The sequence below is a fragment of the Sciurus vulgaris genome (assembly GCF_902686455.1).
Source record: "Sciurus vulgaris genome assembly, chromosome: 10".
NCBI classification, from domain to species: Eukaryota; Metazoa; Chordata; class Mammalia; order Rodentia; family Sciuridae; genus Sciurus; species Sciurus vulgaris.
In genome coordinates, this window is record NC_136470.1 from 101,938,003 (window position 1) to 101,956,146 (window position 18,144).

The 18,144-nt window shown below is 41.7% G+C and overlaps 1 protein-coding gene across 3 annotated transcripts in view; it reads left to right on the forward strand.

Annotated features, from left to right (window-relative positions):
- The window catches only part of TNIK (TRAF2 and NCK interacting kinase), a 368,490-nt gene that overhangs the window by 334,997 nt on the left and 15,349 nt on the right, over positions 1–18,144 (forward strand). For 2 of the 3 annotated variants that reach the window (XM_079155119.1, XM_079155118.1), the window contains 5 exons: positions 6,585–6,714; positions 11,606–11,770; positions 13,713–13,824; positions 14,624–14,794; positions 16,874–17,017. In XM_079155119.1, the coding sequence (XP_079011245.1) occupies positions 6,585–6,714; positions 11,606–11,770; positions 13,713–13,824; positions 14,624–14,794; positions 16,874–17,017 (722 nt within the window). Of the gene's footprint in view, positions 1–6,584; positions 6,715–11,605; positions 11,771–13,712; positions 13,825–14,037; positions 14,125–14,623; positions 14,795–16,873; positions 17,018–18,144 lie in introns of all 3 variants that reach the window. The other variant, XM_079155117.1, reaches the window with a different exon arrangement.

Here is an 18,144-nt window from a genome sequence, read left to right on the forward strand (position 1 = left end):
AAATAATAAAGCAAAGCGACCGTGAAATTCTTATAGTGGAAGCAAGACTTCATACAGTTCTTGAAGAATTGGTAAATTTTAGGTAGATTCAAATGATCATCTATTAAAGAATATTTAAAATATTATCTATATATATACGAGATATACTTGGGGGGTAAAAGCATACAAACATATGTGTGTGTATGTGTTTACTCCAATCTTATCAATACTGTGGATGTGTTTTGATTTGTTTGGGTTCTGGGGATTGAACTCAGGGGTATTCAACCACTGAGTCCCATCCCCAGCCCTATTTTTTCTATTCTATTTAGAGACAGGGTCTCACTGAGTTGCTTTGCGCCTCACCGTTGCTGAGGCTGGCTTTGAACTCACTATCCTCCTATCTCAGCCTCTGGAGCCACTGGGATTACAGGCATGCGCCACTGCACCTGGCTGGATATATTTTTTATAGCTAAAAAATAGATGAAGTTTCTTCCAGCATGATAGTTGTATGCCTACAAATTTCATGCTATTAAAAATCCATTATGAAACAGTTACTTCTTTAAAATAGAATATTTTGAGGCTACAGTGCTTTTTCTGCACATTCTTATTACTTTTCTTTTGTTAACATAAACCTTTATATTTTGTGCTCTATATTTTTAGAGCAGAAAATAAAAATATATTATAACACAGTTTGGTCCTATGGAGTGTACACAAAAGAGCTTCTCAGAAATGGAACCGCCAGCCTTTCAGACAAACAGCTGTGGATTCCAGTGTTTAAAGCTGTATGGTTTTCTATGTACATATTTATTGTATAAGATATAACCTGTAGGAGAACACAAAAATAAGTTTGTCTACCCTAAATGACCAATAGAAAAATAATGAGTGGCGGGAAATAGACCAAAATTATGAAGTGATCATCTCTGGCATTTACAGTTATGAGGGACTTTTATTTTATGTATATCCCCAATTTTGTGATGGGCATGTACTTCTTGTATAATCAGGAAAAGAGAAAAGTTTCATAGAATAGGAAGAAGAGAAGGAGAGACACGCAAGTTGATTCACGTCATATCCAGTCAGCCACAGAGCATCGTTTCGTGTTGGCATCTTCCCTAAGGTACTAGCACGTTTCTGAACATGTGAGGCACAGTCTTGATCATTAGGATCATCTACTGTTAGCACAGTTGGTGAATTTTATGGTCAATGCCATCTGGACAACAAAAACCACATATATTTGTGTCCCTTCCTTTCCGTTCTCACCAAAGAGCCAAGCCTCCGTGACTTGCCCCCTGGGCTACTGGAGTGTTCCCCTTGCCCTAAGATCTCTGCGTTCCCAAGGCCTTGTTCAGGGAGTGGCCTGGTTAATATTGCAGAAGGGTGACTGGTCATGTCTTGCCCCAGTTGCTTGCAGCCCTTTATATTCCTGGGGCCTGTGATCACCCCTAGCATGCTCCAGCCACCTGAGCCTTCATCAGCCCTGCATAGACCTTGTCCTCTTCCACTAGGGATCATCCCTCCCTCTGTCCTTTCTCACTTAACGTCCTATCTTTTATTTGAGTGTATTTGTGATCCTCTATGCTCTTGTGGATACTAACGCTACAGTTTTAGGAACCATATTTTATTCAGCTTTTATATCCACTACCCAGTGCCAAACCAAGGCTCTTTTCATACAGCAGGTGCTCAGTAACCGTGTATTGAATTGAATTAAATCAATACCTCCAGGAACACTTTGACAAATCCAATTAGAGGAAATTATTGTTCTAAACCTGCAGCCTAATTACAGTAAATTTCCTGTAGTTTTTCTTCAAATCAATGGAGGTTTTTTGTTTTGTTTGTTTTGATTTGATTTAGTTTTTGGTCTTTTTTTTTTCACAGTCTTTATAGGATTTTGGACAGCAAATATTTCCTATCCAATCTCTATATTGAAAAAATCATTTTCAGAACAAAGGATTACCTTAACTGTAAAATGTTACAGCTGTTTTAGCCTTAGTGGAGTTTTAAAAATTGCTTTTTCCCCCTATTCTTTTATTTTTAATAAACTGTATATTTTTAAGTAGTTGTAGATTTACCAAAAAATTGAGGAGGGAGTACAGAGAGCTGCCCTATATTATCCCACCATTTTCTGCCCACAGTTTCTTCTGTTGTTAGCATCTTACTTTAGTTTGGCACAAACGTTGTAAGTAGTGAGCCAGTACTGATATGACACTATTTTTTTTTTTTATTGTAAACAAATGGGATACATGTTGTTTCTCTGTTTGTACATGGCGTAAAGGCATACCATTTGTGTAATCATAAATTTACATAGAGTAATGTTGTTTGATTCATTCTGTTATTTTTTCCCTTCCCCCCACCCCTCCCACCCCTCTTTACCCTCTATACAGTACTTCCTTCCTCCATACTTGCCCCCCTCCCTAACCCTAACTCTAACCCTAACATTAACCCTTCCCTCCCCCCCGATATGACACTATTAACTGAGGTTATTTTTCTATTGGGACATAGTACATCCCCATCCCTCCTCACTGAAGTTGTTCATTCATTTGTGATATAGTGAGATTCTCTCGTCACAGTATACATTTTCCCTGGGCTCTTCCAACATCCTCACTAATCTTTTAAAATTTAGATACGTGAAGGCTCACTTTTTGTGCTTTAAAGTTCTGTAACATATCTAAGTATATTTTTTGTTCTCTTATAATATCTACCTACTTATAAAAATTATTCTTACACATCCCAGTGCACCCAGTGCAGAGTTACTTTCTGAGTTATAAAATGACAAAAATTACCATTATCATTCAGGACATTTAAACATGCTAATAATTAGCCTTACAGTGAATAATTCATCAGTTTGTAGGAGGGATACATTTTGACAGTAAGCCTGGATGAAATCTCTTAGTAGAGATTAAACAAAGCCTTTGACCCAAGACCTTCAGTGATGTAATAAATGCGTACTAGGTGCTGCTCACATGCCACCCCAGTGTTGTCATGAAGAGGCCAGCACTAATGAGATCTGATCGTCGAAGGAGGCTGGACTTGGCTCAGTGGTGGAGGAGCACCAAGGACAGTGTGAAAGAAGAGTGGAGACCACCTGAACCATCCCCGGCTGGGATGGGTTTGGGGTTACCTGAACTGTAGCATAAAGGATGAGTTAGCCCAGGGAAGGCAGAGGAGAGAAAAGAACCTTCCAAGGAGAGAGGACCAAATAAACTCATCAAGGGCTTCATAGTATAATGTGTATAGGAAACTACTGTAAATTAGAGTTTTTAGGATTAGAAGTGGGGGCAGGATTTTATTTAAAAATAAGGTTAGAGAGATAGGCAAGGACCAGATAATGGAAATCCTTTAAGCCAGAGCAAGGCGCTTCGAGTTTATCCCATGGTTCATGGGGAGCCACTGAAGGTTGAAAGCAGAAAAGTCATATGGTCAAATTTGTGTTTGCAAGAGCTCACTTTTGCACCTGTGTGAAATGACTGGACAAGACAGGGGAGGGGGACAGGACTAAAGATGGGGGACCAGCAGGAAGACTTGTTCAGGTAATAGAGAAAGCTGACCTCACTGGGACATAGGACAGAAAATATTTGGGACAATTTAGGAGGTAGATAAGAAGGATCTAGACTGAATGCCAGGGGTGAATGAGAGAAAGAAGTCCAGAATGGCTTGGAGTTTCTAGCAAGATAAGTAGGTGGCTTGCAGTGGCACTCACTGAGATCACTAATACAGGCAGATGATGATGATATCAGTTGCCACCCAGGTAGAACTATCCAACAGGAAGCTGAATGAATAAGTTACTGAGTAAAGAGATTAGATGTATTTATTTAGGCTTATTCTGTAAATGACTGATTATAATAAAGGTCATAGAGCATGCCAAAAGATTATGCAGAGTGAAGCAGAAATCTAAGGACCCTGCTCACATTCAAGAAGAGCCTGTGAAGGAAATGGGTAGGAAACAGAGCAGTCAAAGGAAAACCAGAGAAAGGTCATGTTATAAACGCCAGGGGAGCAAGAAGGACAGAGGGGAGTGATCTACAATTGAGCCAGGCATGGTGGTGCACACCTGTAATCACAGCTACGCAGGAGGCTGAGGCTGGAGAATCACAAGCTCCAGACCAGTCTCAGCAACATAGTACAACCCTATCTCGGGAAGGAAAAAAAAAAAAGAAAGAAAAACTAGAGAGAATGGTATGTAGCTCAGGGGTAGAGCTCCCCTGGGTTCAATCCTCAGCATTGAAGAAAAAAAAGAGTCCCAGGGAAATAATAGCCTTAGTAAAAGCATTCAACAAAAGTTAAAACACACACTGTAGAACTTGCTATTGACTAATAATTGACACACAAATCAAATCCTTTTAGTAAAATTTGAACCTTCAGAATGGATCCAGATAAATTGGACCTGGTAGTAGTGCCCACAGAATTCTTTGAAAGAGGATATGGACAAAAAGATTATTGTATTAAATCTTTGCTATAAATTTATGTGGAAAAGAATTTAACCAGTGATATAATTAGTAAAATAATGATGAAAATGCAAAAAGTGGGAAGAGTTTAACTGAATATGTTAATTGGGGACGTACGCTGCTGAAATTAGCTCTAAAAATACTTTTTGCATGAAATTCGTCTGTAGTCATGTATTTCTGATTAAAATGTTTAGATAGAATCAGAACACTATCTGGGTAGAAAAATAAGTGGAGCCAAAGTACCCTCAACCTTTGGACTTCCTGGGATGGTCTATGGCAGTGAAGAACCTGACTGCTCAGTGACAGCTGATGGTAGCCACCAGATTCACCTCAGCCCCTGATGGTGACAAAGGATGCCTGACTGACCAAGGGGAAGAGTGACTTCTTGCCTGGAAGGCCCTTGATAAATACTTCATTTATTGATTTATTGACTTTATACCATCCTGTCCCAAAGAAGAATTTAAATTATCTAAAGAAAAGGAAAGAGACAGATTAAAATTAAATTTCAAATAAGAGAGCAAAGAAATCATAGTTTTGAGAACTAGTGTGATTTACCAAGCTATCAGTATCCTAGGAATTATTACAATAATTTTTTTCTGGGTCTCTGAACATTTAATAGCTCCCTTCTGGGACTGAAATATTGAAAATGAAAGTACTTCTTTGAAATTTCTTCCCAAACACATCAGTCCCAGCCTGCATTTAAGTTCATTCAGTCTGCTGCTCCAGCCTAGTGATTTTCCAAGTGAATGTCTTGCTATATATTTTCTTGTCTGGACTCGCCCTCTCTCTCATCTTTTCACCTCTTTTCGATGAAAAGCCTTGAAATATGTCTGCTTTGCCCCAGAGATGGCATAAATCTGGCATGTTTCTTGCTTCTTAGAGTGAATAGTTCATCAGGTCCTTGGAATTTCATCCAAGAGGCCATGGATATTTTTCAAATAAGAAACAATTAAAATCGAACAATGAAATGATAAAAGGTTCCATTAATACACCTGGGAGAAATAAGCCTTGATCCCTTTTCCTGGTTTTTAAATACCCACTTTTAAATAGAGGCAGATGTAAAAAGAGGAGAACAAAAAGTGTAGCATCGAAACCTGAAACCTGAAACCATATCAACTGCTGGGTTCTGGGTTTCTGGAGCTCCTGAATCAGAATTTCTGTGTCCTGTGAACAAGGCACTCGCAGATTTCTGAGTCCAGATGAAGCTCCTATGGGCCGTCAGTCATTCCTTGTTGAGCCCTGGAGCAACAGGAAACTCAATCTGCACCCCCACTTAGTGTGTCCACATACTGTTAGCTTCTTCCATTGAATCTTAAACACAAGAGCAAGAAAAAGTAAAATAAAATAAATATATCACAGTATAGGTTGAATACAGAAGTTTTAAGAAGTGCTAAATACTGTTTGAGTTAAGCCATCCTAGTTCTTGGCTGCCCCAATGAACTAGTGTTCTTAATTGATTTTTTTTTTTATAAATAGCATACAATCCATTTGTCTTATAATAACTTTATGTGCTCCTACTATGTGCTGTAGGCTGCATACTGGGTATACAATGATAAGCAAAGAGATAAGGACCGCCTCACAAATGTATATTTTAATGAGAAGGAGAAAATGAACAGAGAATGAGGTAAAGAACTGCACATTGTGATGGAAACAATTAAAAGCAGAGAAAACAGAGGGGCCGATGGGATAAGACAGATGACTTAAGCATCTCAGAAGAAATATCATTTAAGAAGAAATCAAATGATTGAAGGGAGTCAGCCAAGTGCCAGGGTGGGAAGAGCTTTCCAGGCTGTGGAAGCAGCAAATGTAAAAGCAGCAGGGTGTCTGCTGGTCAAAGATGGAGGTAAAATGGGGAGAGATCATGGACAGCCTGGTAGACCCCAAAGCCACCTGCAGCATTTTTTCCATGGATAGCAGAAGCCCACTCTGGCCACTGGGTAGAGAATAGGAGGAGATGCTTCAGACACCCCAGGGACCCCAGTCCAGGCATCAGTGCACAGTGATGTTAATAAGCAGCGTCCTTGAGACCATTGAAATGTACCCTTAAAAATAGTCAAAATGGTAAATTTTGTTATATATATATAAAACCACAATAAAAATTATATACACAGGAAATGGTATTCCCTAAATACACCTAACCATCAATATCATTCCTTCCCATTTCAGACCAACCGGGGCTCCAGGAAGCAATGAGCAGTACAACGTGGGAATGGTCGGGACCCATGGGCTGGAGCCCTCTCATGCAGACACCTTTAGCAGCAGTATTTCAAGAGAAGGCACCCTGATGATTAGAGAGGTAGGTTGGTATAACAACTGTGCAAGGAAGTGCATTTCTTAAGTGGTTTTTATATGAGACCATTTACAGAGAATGCTTCCAGCATGTATTTTAAGCATGAGGGGTAGGGGGGGTAAACCTGAGCCTCTTAACGGTTGAGTAATTTTAATTGTCTGCTGCCTTCATTCCTGTATTCTCCTAAGCTTTTGCAGTGTGATTTAATTACATTAGTCAAAATTCTTTGGTAGGAGCTATGCAAATCAGAATATAAAATTTGAGCCTGAGGATATAAAACTGGCAAATCCAGATGTTCCCTACAACAGGAAAGCAGAAATGAATGGTCTCTCTGTAGCATCAGTAGTTTTGTTTTTTTCCTTGTGAATTTCATGTAGAAAATTCTCAGTAGTTCCAAGAAGTAGTGATACCATCTTATCTTCTTAAATTAACATTTAAAAAGCCAGTATACTATTTTGGTGAAAGAACAAAGAAACGTGCAGATCTGCTTTAAAATGAGCTTTAGCATTTTGGGTAATGCTTTTTTTTTTTTTTTTTTTTAACTCTTGGAACATGATTTCATTTGTTGGGAGGCCATGTGTCCTTTCATGGTCCTTCAAACATGCAGTGGCTCCCCACTGCATCTGTACTAACCAGAAAGGCCTTAACAAATTAGAGTCAGCTTCTCTTCTTTTTTATTTCATCATTCACCATTGCAAGTTTGAGAACAGGTCTTTACCTAGAAGAAAAATAATAATAACGACTAGTAACAGTGGGCAAATATTACCAGACCTATCCTTTTATCAATTTTTATCATCTATAAAATTTCATCAATAGTAGCATAGCACTTACGAGATCGTTGAGAATATTACATGGGTTAGTTAATAAAGGTAAGTGTTCAGTGAGGTGTAGCTATTGTTTTATTTCTCTTTCTCTCCATATATTGAATTCTCCTTTTACTTCTTTTCATAACTTACTTTTCTATGTATGTGAAATATAAACATTTATCATCTGTCATTCTCCCTCTTTAGCTGGGATAGAGTTGGGAAAACCTAATAGCAGACTTGACTCTAAACAGGCAGAGGGCATCTCACTTTTGTAAGAAAGAAAGGAACTGGGGTTTTGAGATGAATAAGGCCTTTGAAGTCATAATTGGCAGTGGGGCTATAACTAGAAGACTAGTTCACAAAGCAACTTGCTAGAATTTCATTTTATGGCCTTGTCGAATCTTTCAAGTAGGCTTTAAAGAATCCTTTCACGTATGCTTAGAGTGAAAAATGGACTTGGCTGCTGAGGTTGACATTGTGCAGGGCTGGTAGATAAATCTCCCAACGTGGTAAATGGATAATTTCAATGGAAGCTTAGAGGGCTTCTATCACTATAGCTTGCCACTTGAGAAAACATGAAGGAGAATGTTCTGGGCTGGGTTTCTCTTTAACTCCAAATAAAAGGACTCCAGTTTCTAATGTAACCTAAAATTTACTTGCATCTTTATGATGGTCAGCACCTCCAAGTAAACATTTGGAGCCACATTTTCAGTTGTTGTGTGGGCCATATCCAGTTGGCTCCATATTATTTAAAGCACTCCAGTATTCTATCACCACAAATAATCACCTTGCAAATAAAATTCACCAGTGTCTTCTATGAATTTGATCTATAGAGAGGGACCCTCAAATCTTTCTGTTCCCTCCAAGTCTATATTCTGCTTTTCCCAGTAGACTTATAAAATAAAAATCTTAATTAGGTTTCTCCAGAGAAACAATATTTGTAGATAGAAATATAGATATAGATAATAGATTGATTGTGAGAAAGTGAATCATAATTATCAAGGCTGAGAAAGTCCAATGATCTGCCATCTGGAAGCTAGAAACCCATGGAAGCTGGTAGGGTAGGTGAAAATGAGATACGATGCCCCTACTCAAGTGTGAGGCCAGAAAATAAAAAAGACAAATTCTTTCTTCCTCTGCCATTTTTTCTATTCATGTCCTCAGCAGATAGATTGATATCACCCAATTTGGGAATGATAATCTACTCTACTAAGTATACCAGTTCAAATGCTAATCTCATCTCCAGAAATACTCCTAGAGACACATCCAGAAATAGTGTTCAACCTGGGCACATTGTGGCTCAGTCATTCTGACACATGGAATTAAGTATCACATAGATCTTATGTTACAATCAGTTAGAAGGACGAGTATTAAAATGATAAATGCAAGCTAAAGTATATCTCTAACAAATAGGAAAATAAAATCTTATTGAAATAAGATTTAGCTTCTAAATCTAAACTGAACTTCTAGTTTAGTTCCTCCAAGAAGACATCCACAACTCATTCTCTGCATGTGAGTTACTGGAGGGTCCTGTAATTCCATACTGACTCTGCTACCCCTGATCTTGTCAGATGCACAGATTTCCCATGCAGCACACACCCCTGCCACTGTGGTTCTAATTTTCCCCTCCTACAGCTCCATAGGACCATATTTAGTCTAGTTCTAGAACATGCCACACCAACTATGATCTGCCATTTTGTCTACAAGAGCCCATCTGCTGGACGTGCTATTTTTCCCTTCCCCACTGCTGCCCACACTTCTCCCAGCAGACCCCTCGTCTAGCTCAGTGTTCCCTTTCTCCTGGAAGTCCCCACTGGGACTCAGCAGGTTTCTTTCCATGGCATCATCTTGGAATCAGTAGAACACTGTCATCATGAGACCCCTTAGTCACAAATAATATGGAAAAGAACCCACTTTAACACTGCTTAAGAAAAATAAATGGAAGAATGGTAGATATCAGGATTAGGGGAGTAAAGATTTGGAGGTATTTCATGGGAAGAGCCCAAAGGCAGGGAATGAACTGAGCTCCTGTGTAAGATCGGAACCAGAAACCAAGACGTGACAGGAACAGAGGCAGCTTTTCATGAGCATGTTGCCACCTGTCTCTCCTGTCCTCATTTCTGCTTTCTACCACACTTCTTTTCTGGTCTTCTTTTTCCCCATACACCAGCTTCCCACCTCACCCCCTCTCTCTCTGCCTGCTGATGCTGTCACCTCGTCCCACCTTTGGAAGACATTCACCACGTCCAAGTTCGACTGCCAGCAGAGATTGACCACTCTCTCTCCTGCAGGGTATTATATTTTATTGGGAATCTGGTCCCACTAGCCTGAAGTGTCCACCACTGGCCTACTTCTGTGGTCAGGAGTACAGCCCCTTGTATAGCAGTCTATGCCAGAGCTCCTGAGTTCTGCCCCTGGATAGCCCAGATTTGAATTCTAATGTCACCACTGAGAACTCTTGTCACTTGGGACAAGTTAATTGACTTTTTTGTACTGTGATTTTTTTCCATCTGTAAAATGAAGATATTAAAGCTACCTCTTGGTATTACTGTGAGGACCCAGTGGAGTACTATGCAGAGCAGTCCCTGTCGTGTTACTGTGCAGAATGTCTTAGCTCCCATTCCCGTGGAAATGGGCAGGGCATAGAGATCAGACACTGTTGGGGTTCCATCAATGAGGTCCTCGAGGGAAGGGCTGTTCATTTACCTTTGTGTTCACAGAGTGCCCAGCACACCAAAGATATTTAACCAGAAGGTCCTGCTTGAATGGACCCAGGGGCATGACTCAGAAGTGGGCAGGTTCCACGGCCGTGGCTTCCAGCCCCTCTCCTTCTGGGTTGCTTCCCTGCTTAGCCCCCTCTGTTCCTTCTTTGTTAACTGATGTTTCTGCATTGATTTTGGCTGAAGGATGAATACTACTGGTAGAAGAAAGACTGAAAATTATAAAGGGGCCAGGTGTAATTTATGCTATTGGAAAACGGGGGTGGAAATGTTACCGGACTTTTCAGGATTTGAATGAGAGTTGGAAGGAAGAGAAAGCTGCCTCAGGGCACGTGAAAAGCTGGCTCGGTAAGGTAAATTAGGACTGAACTCCCTAAACGTCCTCTAGAAGATGAAGTGTTTAATTCTTGGGATGTGCATGAGTACAAGCTCCCAATGAGCACTGCGTCAACATGAATCCAAAATAGCCCCTATTGGGGGCAGTTTGCAGTCCAGGATTGTGTTGTCAGGAGACAGAGGACACTGGGCTTATGGTTATTCCACAAGCTTCCCTGGGCCATCAATTAATTGCACCCTTTCAGAAGCTTAGGAGTCTGTTTAAAGGCCTAGTTTTACTCGCAGACAGGCAGGTGAAGAGCTGTAGCTGTAGACCAAGACAGGTCTCGAAGGAAGGAGCCAGGCAAACGAGATGGTTCGAACACGAACTCTTCCTTCACTATCCCTGAAGAGGGTGAGGGGGTGCCTGCCTTGCTCCAGCTGTCCCAAGGACACACTTGTTCACACTTAGTAGGCACTTGAAGGTGCAGATCTGATGAATGAAAGAAAGAAGAGGCTGAGAAGAAAGCCATCCCTTTGGTCTGCTCTAAGAATCCTCAGTGAGGTAGTCACATACGAAATCAAAACACACAAGACGATGCCCACAAAGGGAGCCGTCGGAGGAGAGAGCCTGTGGAATGGCAGAAAACACTGCAAACTATACCTCCGACAAGGCCTCGACATCCAGAATATATAAGGAAACCTAAGAGTTTCCATGGCAAATACTCAATTAAAAAATGGGCAAAAGCTCTAAGATACATGTCTCAAAAGAAGACACACAAATGGCCAATAGGCATATGAAAAATTCTTCATTGTCACTAATCATCAGGGAAATGCAAATCAAAATCAAAATCATGCAGGAGCATCAGGCTCAGGGTCAATCCATTTAGTAAATATTAGCAAAGCTTAATTTGTTAAAAAATTTTCTCAAGTGTTACCTTCCCACATCCCAGTCAGTCAGCTTGGAGTCTCTGTCCCTGTGCTGTGTATGGGGTGACATTGCTCCAGGGCATTTTTCTTCCTTCTCTAATGGCCGCCCCGTGTTGTGCTCCTCAGACGGCTGGAGAGAAGAAGCGATCAGGCCATAGTGACAGCAATGGCTTTGCTGGCCACATCAATCTCCCTGACCTGGTGCAGCAGAGCCATTCCCCAGCTGGGACCCCCACCGAGGGCCTGGGACGTGTCTCCACCCATTCCCAGGAGATGGACACCGGGACCGAAGTAGGTGATGGATTCTTTTCAAGTATAAGGTCTTGCCAAACTCCCTGCAGTGTGTTGGCTGCTTTCTACTATGCAGCTGTTGATACAGATATTCAAGTAGAGAAATCATAGATGCAGAGTAGGGAAAGTTTTCAGATGTGATCTGGACCAATAGCTATTTTTACATATGACAGTGCTGAGACTCAGAGAGGTTTATGATGGAGCTGGGAGTGGACCCAGAGCCTCCTGTGTCATAAGTCAGTGGTAGAAAAATCTGTTAGACAGTGCTTATAGGTGTCATTGACCAACTGGGTGAGTTCATGGGGCATGGTCATATTTCATAAATAACCCTGTAAATCACAGAAAAAGCCCTAAGTGTGCTTATAAAGCCTAGGTGCTGTTGCTTCTGACATTGTCTATGCACTGGATTTTTATGATGTCTGTTTTGGATTCTAAAGTTATAAGCAGATGAGCTTTAGGTAGCCCAAGGAAAAAAACACAGAGGCACATTGGAAAGTACAGCATCCTATTGTGGCCTCATGCAGTGTGGCAGATGTGTTCTGCCTAAACACCTGTCAGTGCCCACGAGGACCCAGAAGACTGAACCCCACCCCAGCTCCAATTCTGCTGCTGCCCAGCTCTGAGTGAGAAGGTTAGCCATTCCATCTCCTTCAGAGCCTCCTAAAGATCAAAGGAGAGACAGGCTGGGGCTGTGGCTCAGTGGTGGAGCGCTTGCCTGGCAGGTGTGAGGCACTGGGTTCCATCCTCAGCTCCACATATAAATAAATGGATAAAATAAAGGTCATCAACAACCAAAAAAAAAAAAAAAAAAGACCAAAGGAGAGGATGTGTGGGAGAGTTCTGTTAGAGGGTTCGGGGATCCTACCTTGAGGAGGATGATTGGATACTTTGATCTTTCTGGTTTCAAAGGGTAGAGGGAAAATCTTGAATTAAACCAGATTGCATCTTTGTGATTTTTCTCCTTACAGGCCTAAGGGGTCTTGGGATGTTGGTTTTTTGTTTTTTTTTTTATTAAAAATCGAAAAATAAAACTAAAAGTCTTTAGTTAAAGACTTATCCCCAAGAAAAAGTAGTTATTATGTGGAATACATGTATGTCTGTGACATAAAAAGGAGGACTGCAGCAGAAGGAACGGGGAAGACAGACAAAGTGGGAGACAGCTCTTACAGCTCCTTTGGCAAAATGCAAACATGGAATAATGTGACAAGAAGCTCTGACATGGGCTCACTCTTCCCTGTTCTCGTTCTGACTTCCTGTCCTCGAGGTGCTGTCCAAGCCCTTGAGATTCAGGTTTTAAGTAAGCCCTGAAGAGGCCTTGCCCTCCCACCTGGCACCTCCATGCCCTCCCCAAATAAACCTTGCAGGTGTCAGCCTCCTTTGGGGGGAACCATCATGAGAAAGAAAAAATCAATTCCTGGATAAACTTGTCCCTGAGTTAAAAATTTTAAAGCTCTTAGAGCCAATGCCAGCCCACATGCATCCCAGGCCAGAGTGGAGGGACCCAAAGGCCACCCCTCCAACAGGGAACTTCTCAGGTTGACTGCATGCTCAGGGTGACATGCTGTGTAACGTGCTTCTACTAGTTTACTGTCAGTTGTGTCAGTCAGACCATATGACCCATAGGAGACTGCTTTTACTTAAAGGCACAGTATTAAAGGTAAGATATTAAGGTGCTGTATGCCATCTGAAATCTAATTTTCTTGCTGCAATTCTTGTTTGATAATTGATGAAGTCCCACTGATGTACACTGACTTGTCGGCAGCCAGTACCAGGAGAAATTGAAGAGAAGCATACACTTTGGCGCAGGGTCTTGGGGTGTGTGCAGCTGAACAGATTGAGGAGTCTGCAGTCGTTGTAAAGCCCATGCAAAGTATTGTTAGCATTGTTTGTTCCTGCAATATTTACTTATCCATTTTTCCTAATCTCCTTGCTTATTGATCAGTATGGTATGGGAAGCAGCACCAAAGCCTCCTTCACCCCCTTTGTGGACCCCAGAGTATACCAGACATCTCCCACTGATGAAGACGAAGAGGATGAAGAATCATCCGCTGCAGGTAAGCGAGAAGGCCCCCGTGTTTTTGCAACCGCTCCTTTTCCTTTCTGGTGTGCCCCAATGAGCAAATTGATCATTATTTCATTAGTTAAACCATATAATGCTTGGGCCATGCCTTAAAAGGAAGCTCTTGTTAATTATTATTTTTGTAGGATTCCTAAAACAAATCTCTTTCCTTCCTCCCACCCCATCTTTTCTATTTTGCTTCTGGTAGGAATCCAGAGGTATCCAGGAGCCCTAGGAAAAGCTGTTCCCCAGCGATCTCTGAACTTACCACATATTTCCCAAAAACAATTTCTGGGTACAATGCTATGCACGCAGTAGACACTTAATAAGTGTGTGTTGGATTGTGTTGAGTTCTAGGTGTGCGCTTCCCACCATGGAGGCCCGGCTGACTCAAGGCTGGGCTTGCTTTCTGGACTACTGTAACTCACTAATCATTAAAGTTAACTTAGGCCAACTTTCCCATTGAGAGTGTGAAATTTCCAAAATCTATCTTACATGCTTATATTTACAGGAGGTGGGGATGATATATTTAATTTTATGAGATTAATATTAATTTTCTAAACTATCCAAGTAGTATCTGTAAGGCTGTTTGGCTAGTGAATAAAATACTGCTTCTATGACTTACACTTTATTCTACTAAAAAAAGGGTAAAATACATATAATTTCAGAGTTTCTGTGCCTTTACTATAATACATACTAAACAAGGAGAAATCAGTATTTTGAAGTCCCTTCTCCAAATCTCTACTTGTTGTCTTTTAAGATGCCATTGATTTCTCTGATTCTTTTTCTCAAAGCTCTGTTTACTAGCGAACTTCTTAGGCAAGAACAGGCCAAGCTGAATGAAGCAAGAAAGATTTCTGTGGTAAATGTAAACCCAACCAACATTCGGCCTCATAGTGACACACCAGAAATCAGAAAATACAAGAAACGATTCAATTCAGAAATACTTTGTGCGGCTCTGTGGGGTACGTTGGTACTTTTTTCCTTGTTCATTAATGAATTGATGCCAAAATGTTAAATGCCCATGGATCTTACCATGAGAAAACACTAATTGAATGTGAGGTGTTAGTAACCTGACCTGGGACTATCTTGACTTCCAGAGAAACCAAAAGCAGTGTTATATGTAGAGAGACTCTATACCCTAATACCAGGGATGACTTCCACAGCAATGGACTAAAGTCAACAACAGAACTAGCCACCACTTCATACACACCCACTGTGTGTCCATCACTGGGCAATGTGCCCCGCTTTCTGTCTCTGTGATCCATGCAGCATCTTGCAGCGGGGGAAATGGCTTTTCCTTCACTTCACAGCTGAAAAACCAGTCCAGGATAACTTAATGAATGCCCCAAGGCCATACCATCGGCAGTAATAGAGTTTGAAAATAACAACAAATCATGAGCCTTCCCTTTTAGTTCAAAACATCCACCTGCAATTCTTGTGGAAAAGATCTGCAGGTTTTAGCTGACTTCATACTCAGGTATAGGCATGATGAGTTTCCATCAAAGTCCTGGTCTGGGTTACTTTGAACATCATGGGCAGATCAGGACATGGCCACGTGTATCCATCTAGGCCTGAATAGGGCACCATAGCTGAAGCTAAAAGCATTTGGGATGTTAGCAAGGAAAAGTGTGCAGTCTAGAGATCATTTCCTAAGAGGTATGACAGCTCAATCCTCTGGGGATGACACAGGAGAGCAAGATAGCTCCGGTCAGTATTGCAAGACTTGACAGGTGTAGGAAAGAGTACATATTCATGTTCTCAGAAGACAGAAGTACCAATAAGAGAGGTTCAGAGGGACATATTCATGACTATAGTCCACGTGCAGTGAATCTCTCGACTTAGGTATGATTTGGCGGGTGGATGATGGATGACCTTCAGTATGAATATTTAGGATGAGAAACTGTCCAGATGAGACCACTTACCTGCTAGAGCTTTTGCAATCAGGATGACTGCACAGCGGGTGGATGGACTAGCGTTAGATCCCTGAGAACTCTCTGAAAGCCAGTGTTCATGTGACTCTCAGTCCGTTTCCACCCTCTCTGGATGTCCTGTTTCCCCAACAGGGAGCTGAGCCTTGAGTGTAGAGGACATAAAAGAGTTGTTTTAGTCAGCTCTTTTGCTGCTGCGACTAAAAGATCTGACTAGAACAATTTTAGGGAAGGAGAAGTTTGACGCCTCACAGTTTCAGAGGTCTCAGTCCAGAGACAGAGGGTCCATTCTTCAGTGTTCAAGGTGAGGTGGGACATCATGGTGGAAGAGTGTGGTAGAGGGAAGTGGCTCACATGATGATGAGGAAGCAGAGAGAGAGGTCTCCACTTGCCATATACAATTATATACCCCAAAGCCACACCCCTAGTGAACCACTTCCTCCAGCCACACCCACCTGTCTCCTGTTACCAGTTAATCCCAATAGGGATTAACTCACTGATTAGTTTAAGACTATAACCCAATCATGTCTCCTCCAGACCTTCTTGCATCGTCTCACATGTGAGCTTTTGGGGGACACCTCACATCTGAACCATAACAAGAGTTAAATTTTGATTTGAGAAGCAGGAAGGGCTTTTCTTCCCATGGAGTATGGAAATGGAAACTCTTGTATACCCAAGGTGGATAGGTTAAGTTCCTGAGAAATCACTACATGAATAAATGTGGGGTGAACATTGGGAAAGAGAGAAGTGGAATATTTAAAGAGAGCCAAAGAAGAGGAGGTTGTCACAGGAAGGGAATAAAAGCAAAGCATGCCACCTTCTCAGCTGTGCCTAAGGCTGCTCTTGACAAGGTTTCTCTGCCGTTAGGTAGTAAATGGCTGGATGTAGTGAATGCAGCTACCACTTTATAAAAGAAAACCGTAATTCCATTATGAGAGGGAGAGTGATTTAATTACTGTGCCGGAGCTTCTACTTGTATACTCCCTACTGTAGTGTCTACTTGCCCATTATTTGTATTTACAAAGCAATGCCTTAGGTTGCCTTCTGCAACCTCCGATGCAGAAGGTCAAAGCCCATAGAAAGTCAGTCTTAGGGTGCTTCTTAAATTTGCAGGTGTAAACCTTCTGGTGGGAACCGAAAATGGCCTGATGCTTTTGGACCGAAGTGGGCAAGGCAAAGTATATAATCTGATCAACCGGAGGCGGTTTCAGCAGATGGATGTGCTGGAGGGATTAAATGTTCTTGTGACAATATCAGGTATGTTACCAGGTCCAGCTGGTTCCCCAGGTCTGTGAAGTTTTCTGAAGAAACAGGAAGCTCAACCTTCCCAGCCAACAAGCAACACAGGAAGTTATAGCTGGGTCACCAGCATGAGATCACCCATTGAGAAGCCTCTCACCTCTGCACTAGATCCGAGTGACACAAATTGTTCCACAAAAGCTATGTATTCATGGGCTTTTACCTCAGTCTGGACTCTTTTTACCTCTATCCGGATTATTTTTTAAGATGCCTGCACTCCGCTTATGACTGTATAACTCTGCGATGGAGAATATCAAAATGTAGGCTTCTAAGGAGGGAAATTTAGTGACCAAGTCTGCAGAGAGTGGATCAGGCCAGCTGTGACTGCCACACTCTGCAGCTCTGTCTGTATTTCCAAAAGATTTTTTTTTAAAAAAAGGTTGGAGACAAAAGTGAAAGCCTTATTACTGATAAGTTAAAAACACATCCAGAAAGAGTCTATCTTCGTTGAAGGGAAGGACTTTTTTCCTTTCTCATAATGCTTGAGGGAGTTTAGCAAATGCCCCTTTCCCTCCTGTTCCATCCACTGTGAAGCGAACCCTTGAGCTGCCTGAGGAGAAGGGAAAATCCAGGCTGCATGGCAGGCCAGGGTCAGGACCTCTGGGAGGGGGCCCAGGCGTACACAGCATTCAGAGCTCCCGAGGTGTCTCCATTATGCAATCAAGTTTGGGAACAGGGTCCTGCACTCGGAGACAACCACAACCTTACACTGAACCTTGAAGAAAGTTTTACTCTTCAACCGTACTTTTTATTTGGAGAAAATGCCTTCACTTGGCTCTCCAGTCCCATGTTTATTTTACCTTTCCACTGAATGTTTAGAGTTTTGTTTTGTTTTGTTGTTTGTTTTTGGTACCAGGGATTGAATCCAGGGGTGCTCTACCACTGAGTTATATCCCCAACCCTAGTTTTTATTTATTTTGAGACAAGGTCTCACTTAGTTACAAGGGCCTTGCTAAGTTGCTGAGGCTGGCCTCGAACTTGCAATCCTCCTGCCTTGGCCTTCTGAGTCACTGGGATCACAGTTGTGCACTGCTGTGCCTGGCCAAGTGCTTAGAGTTTTATCCTCCCCAGACAGGGTTAACCAA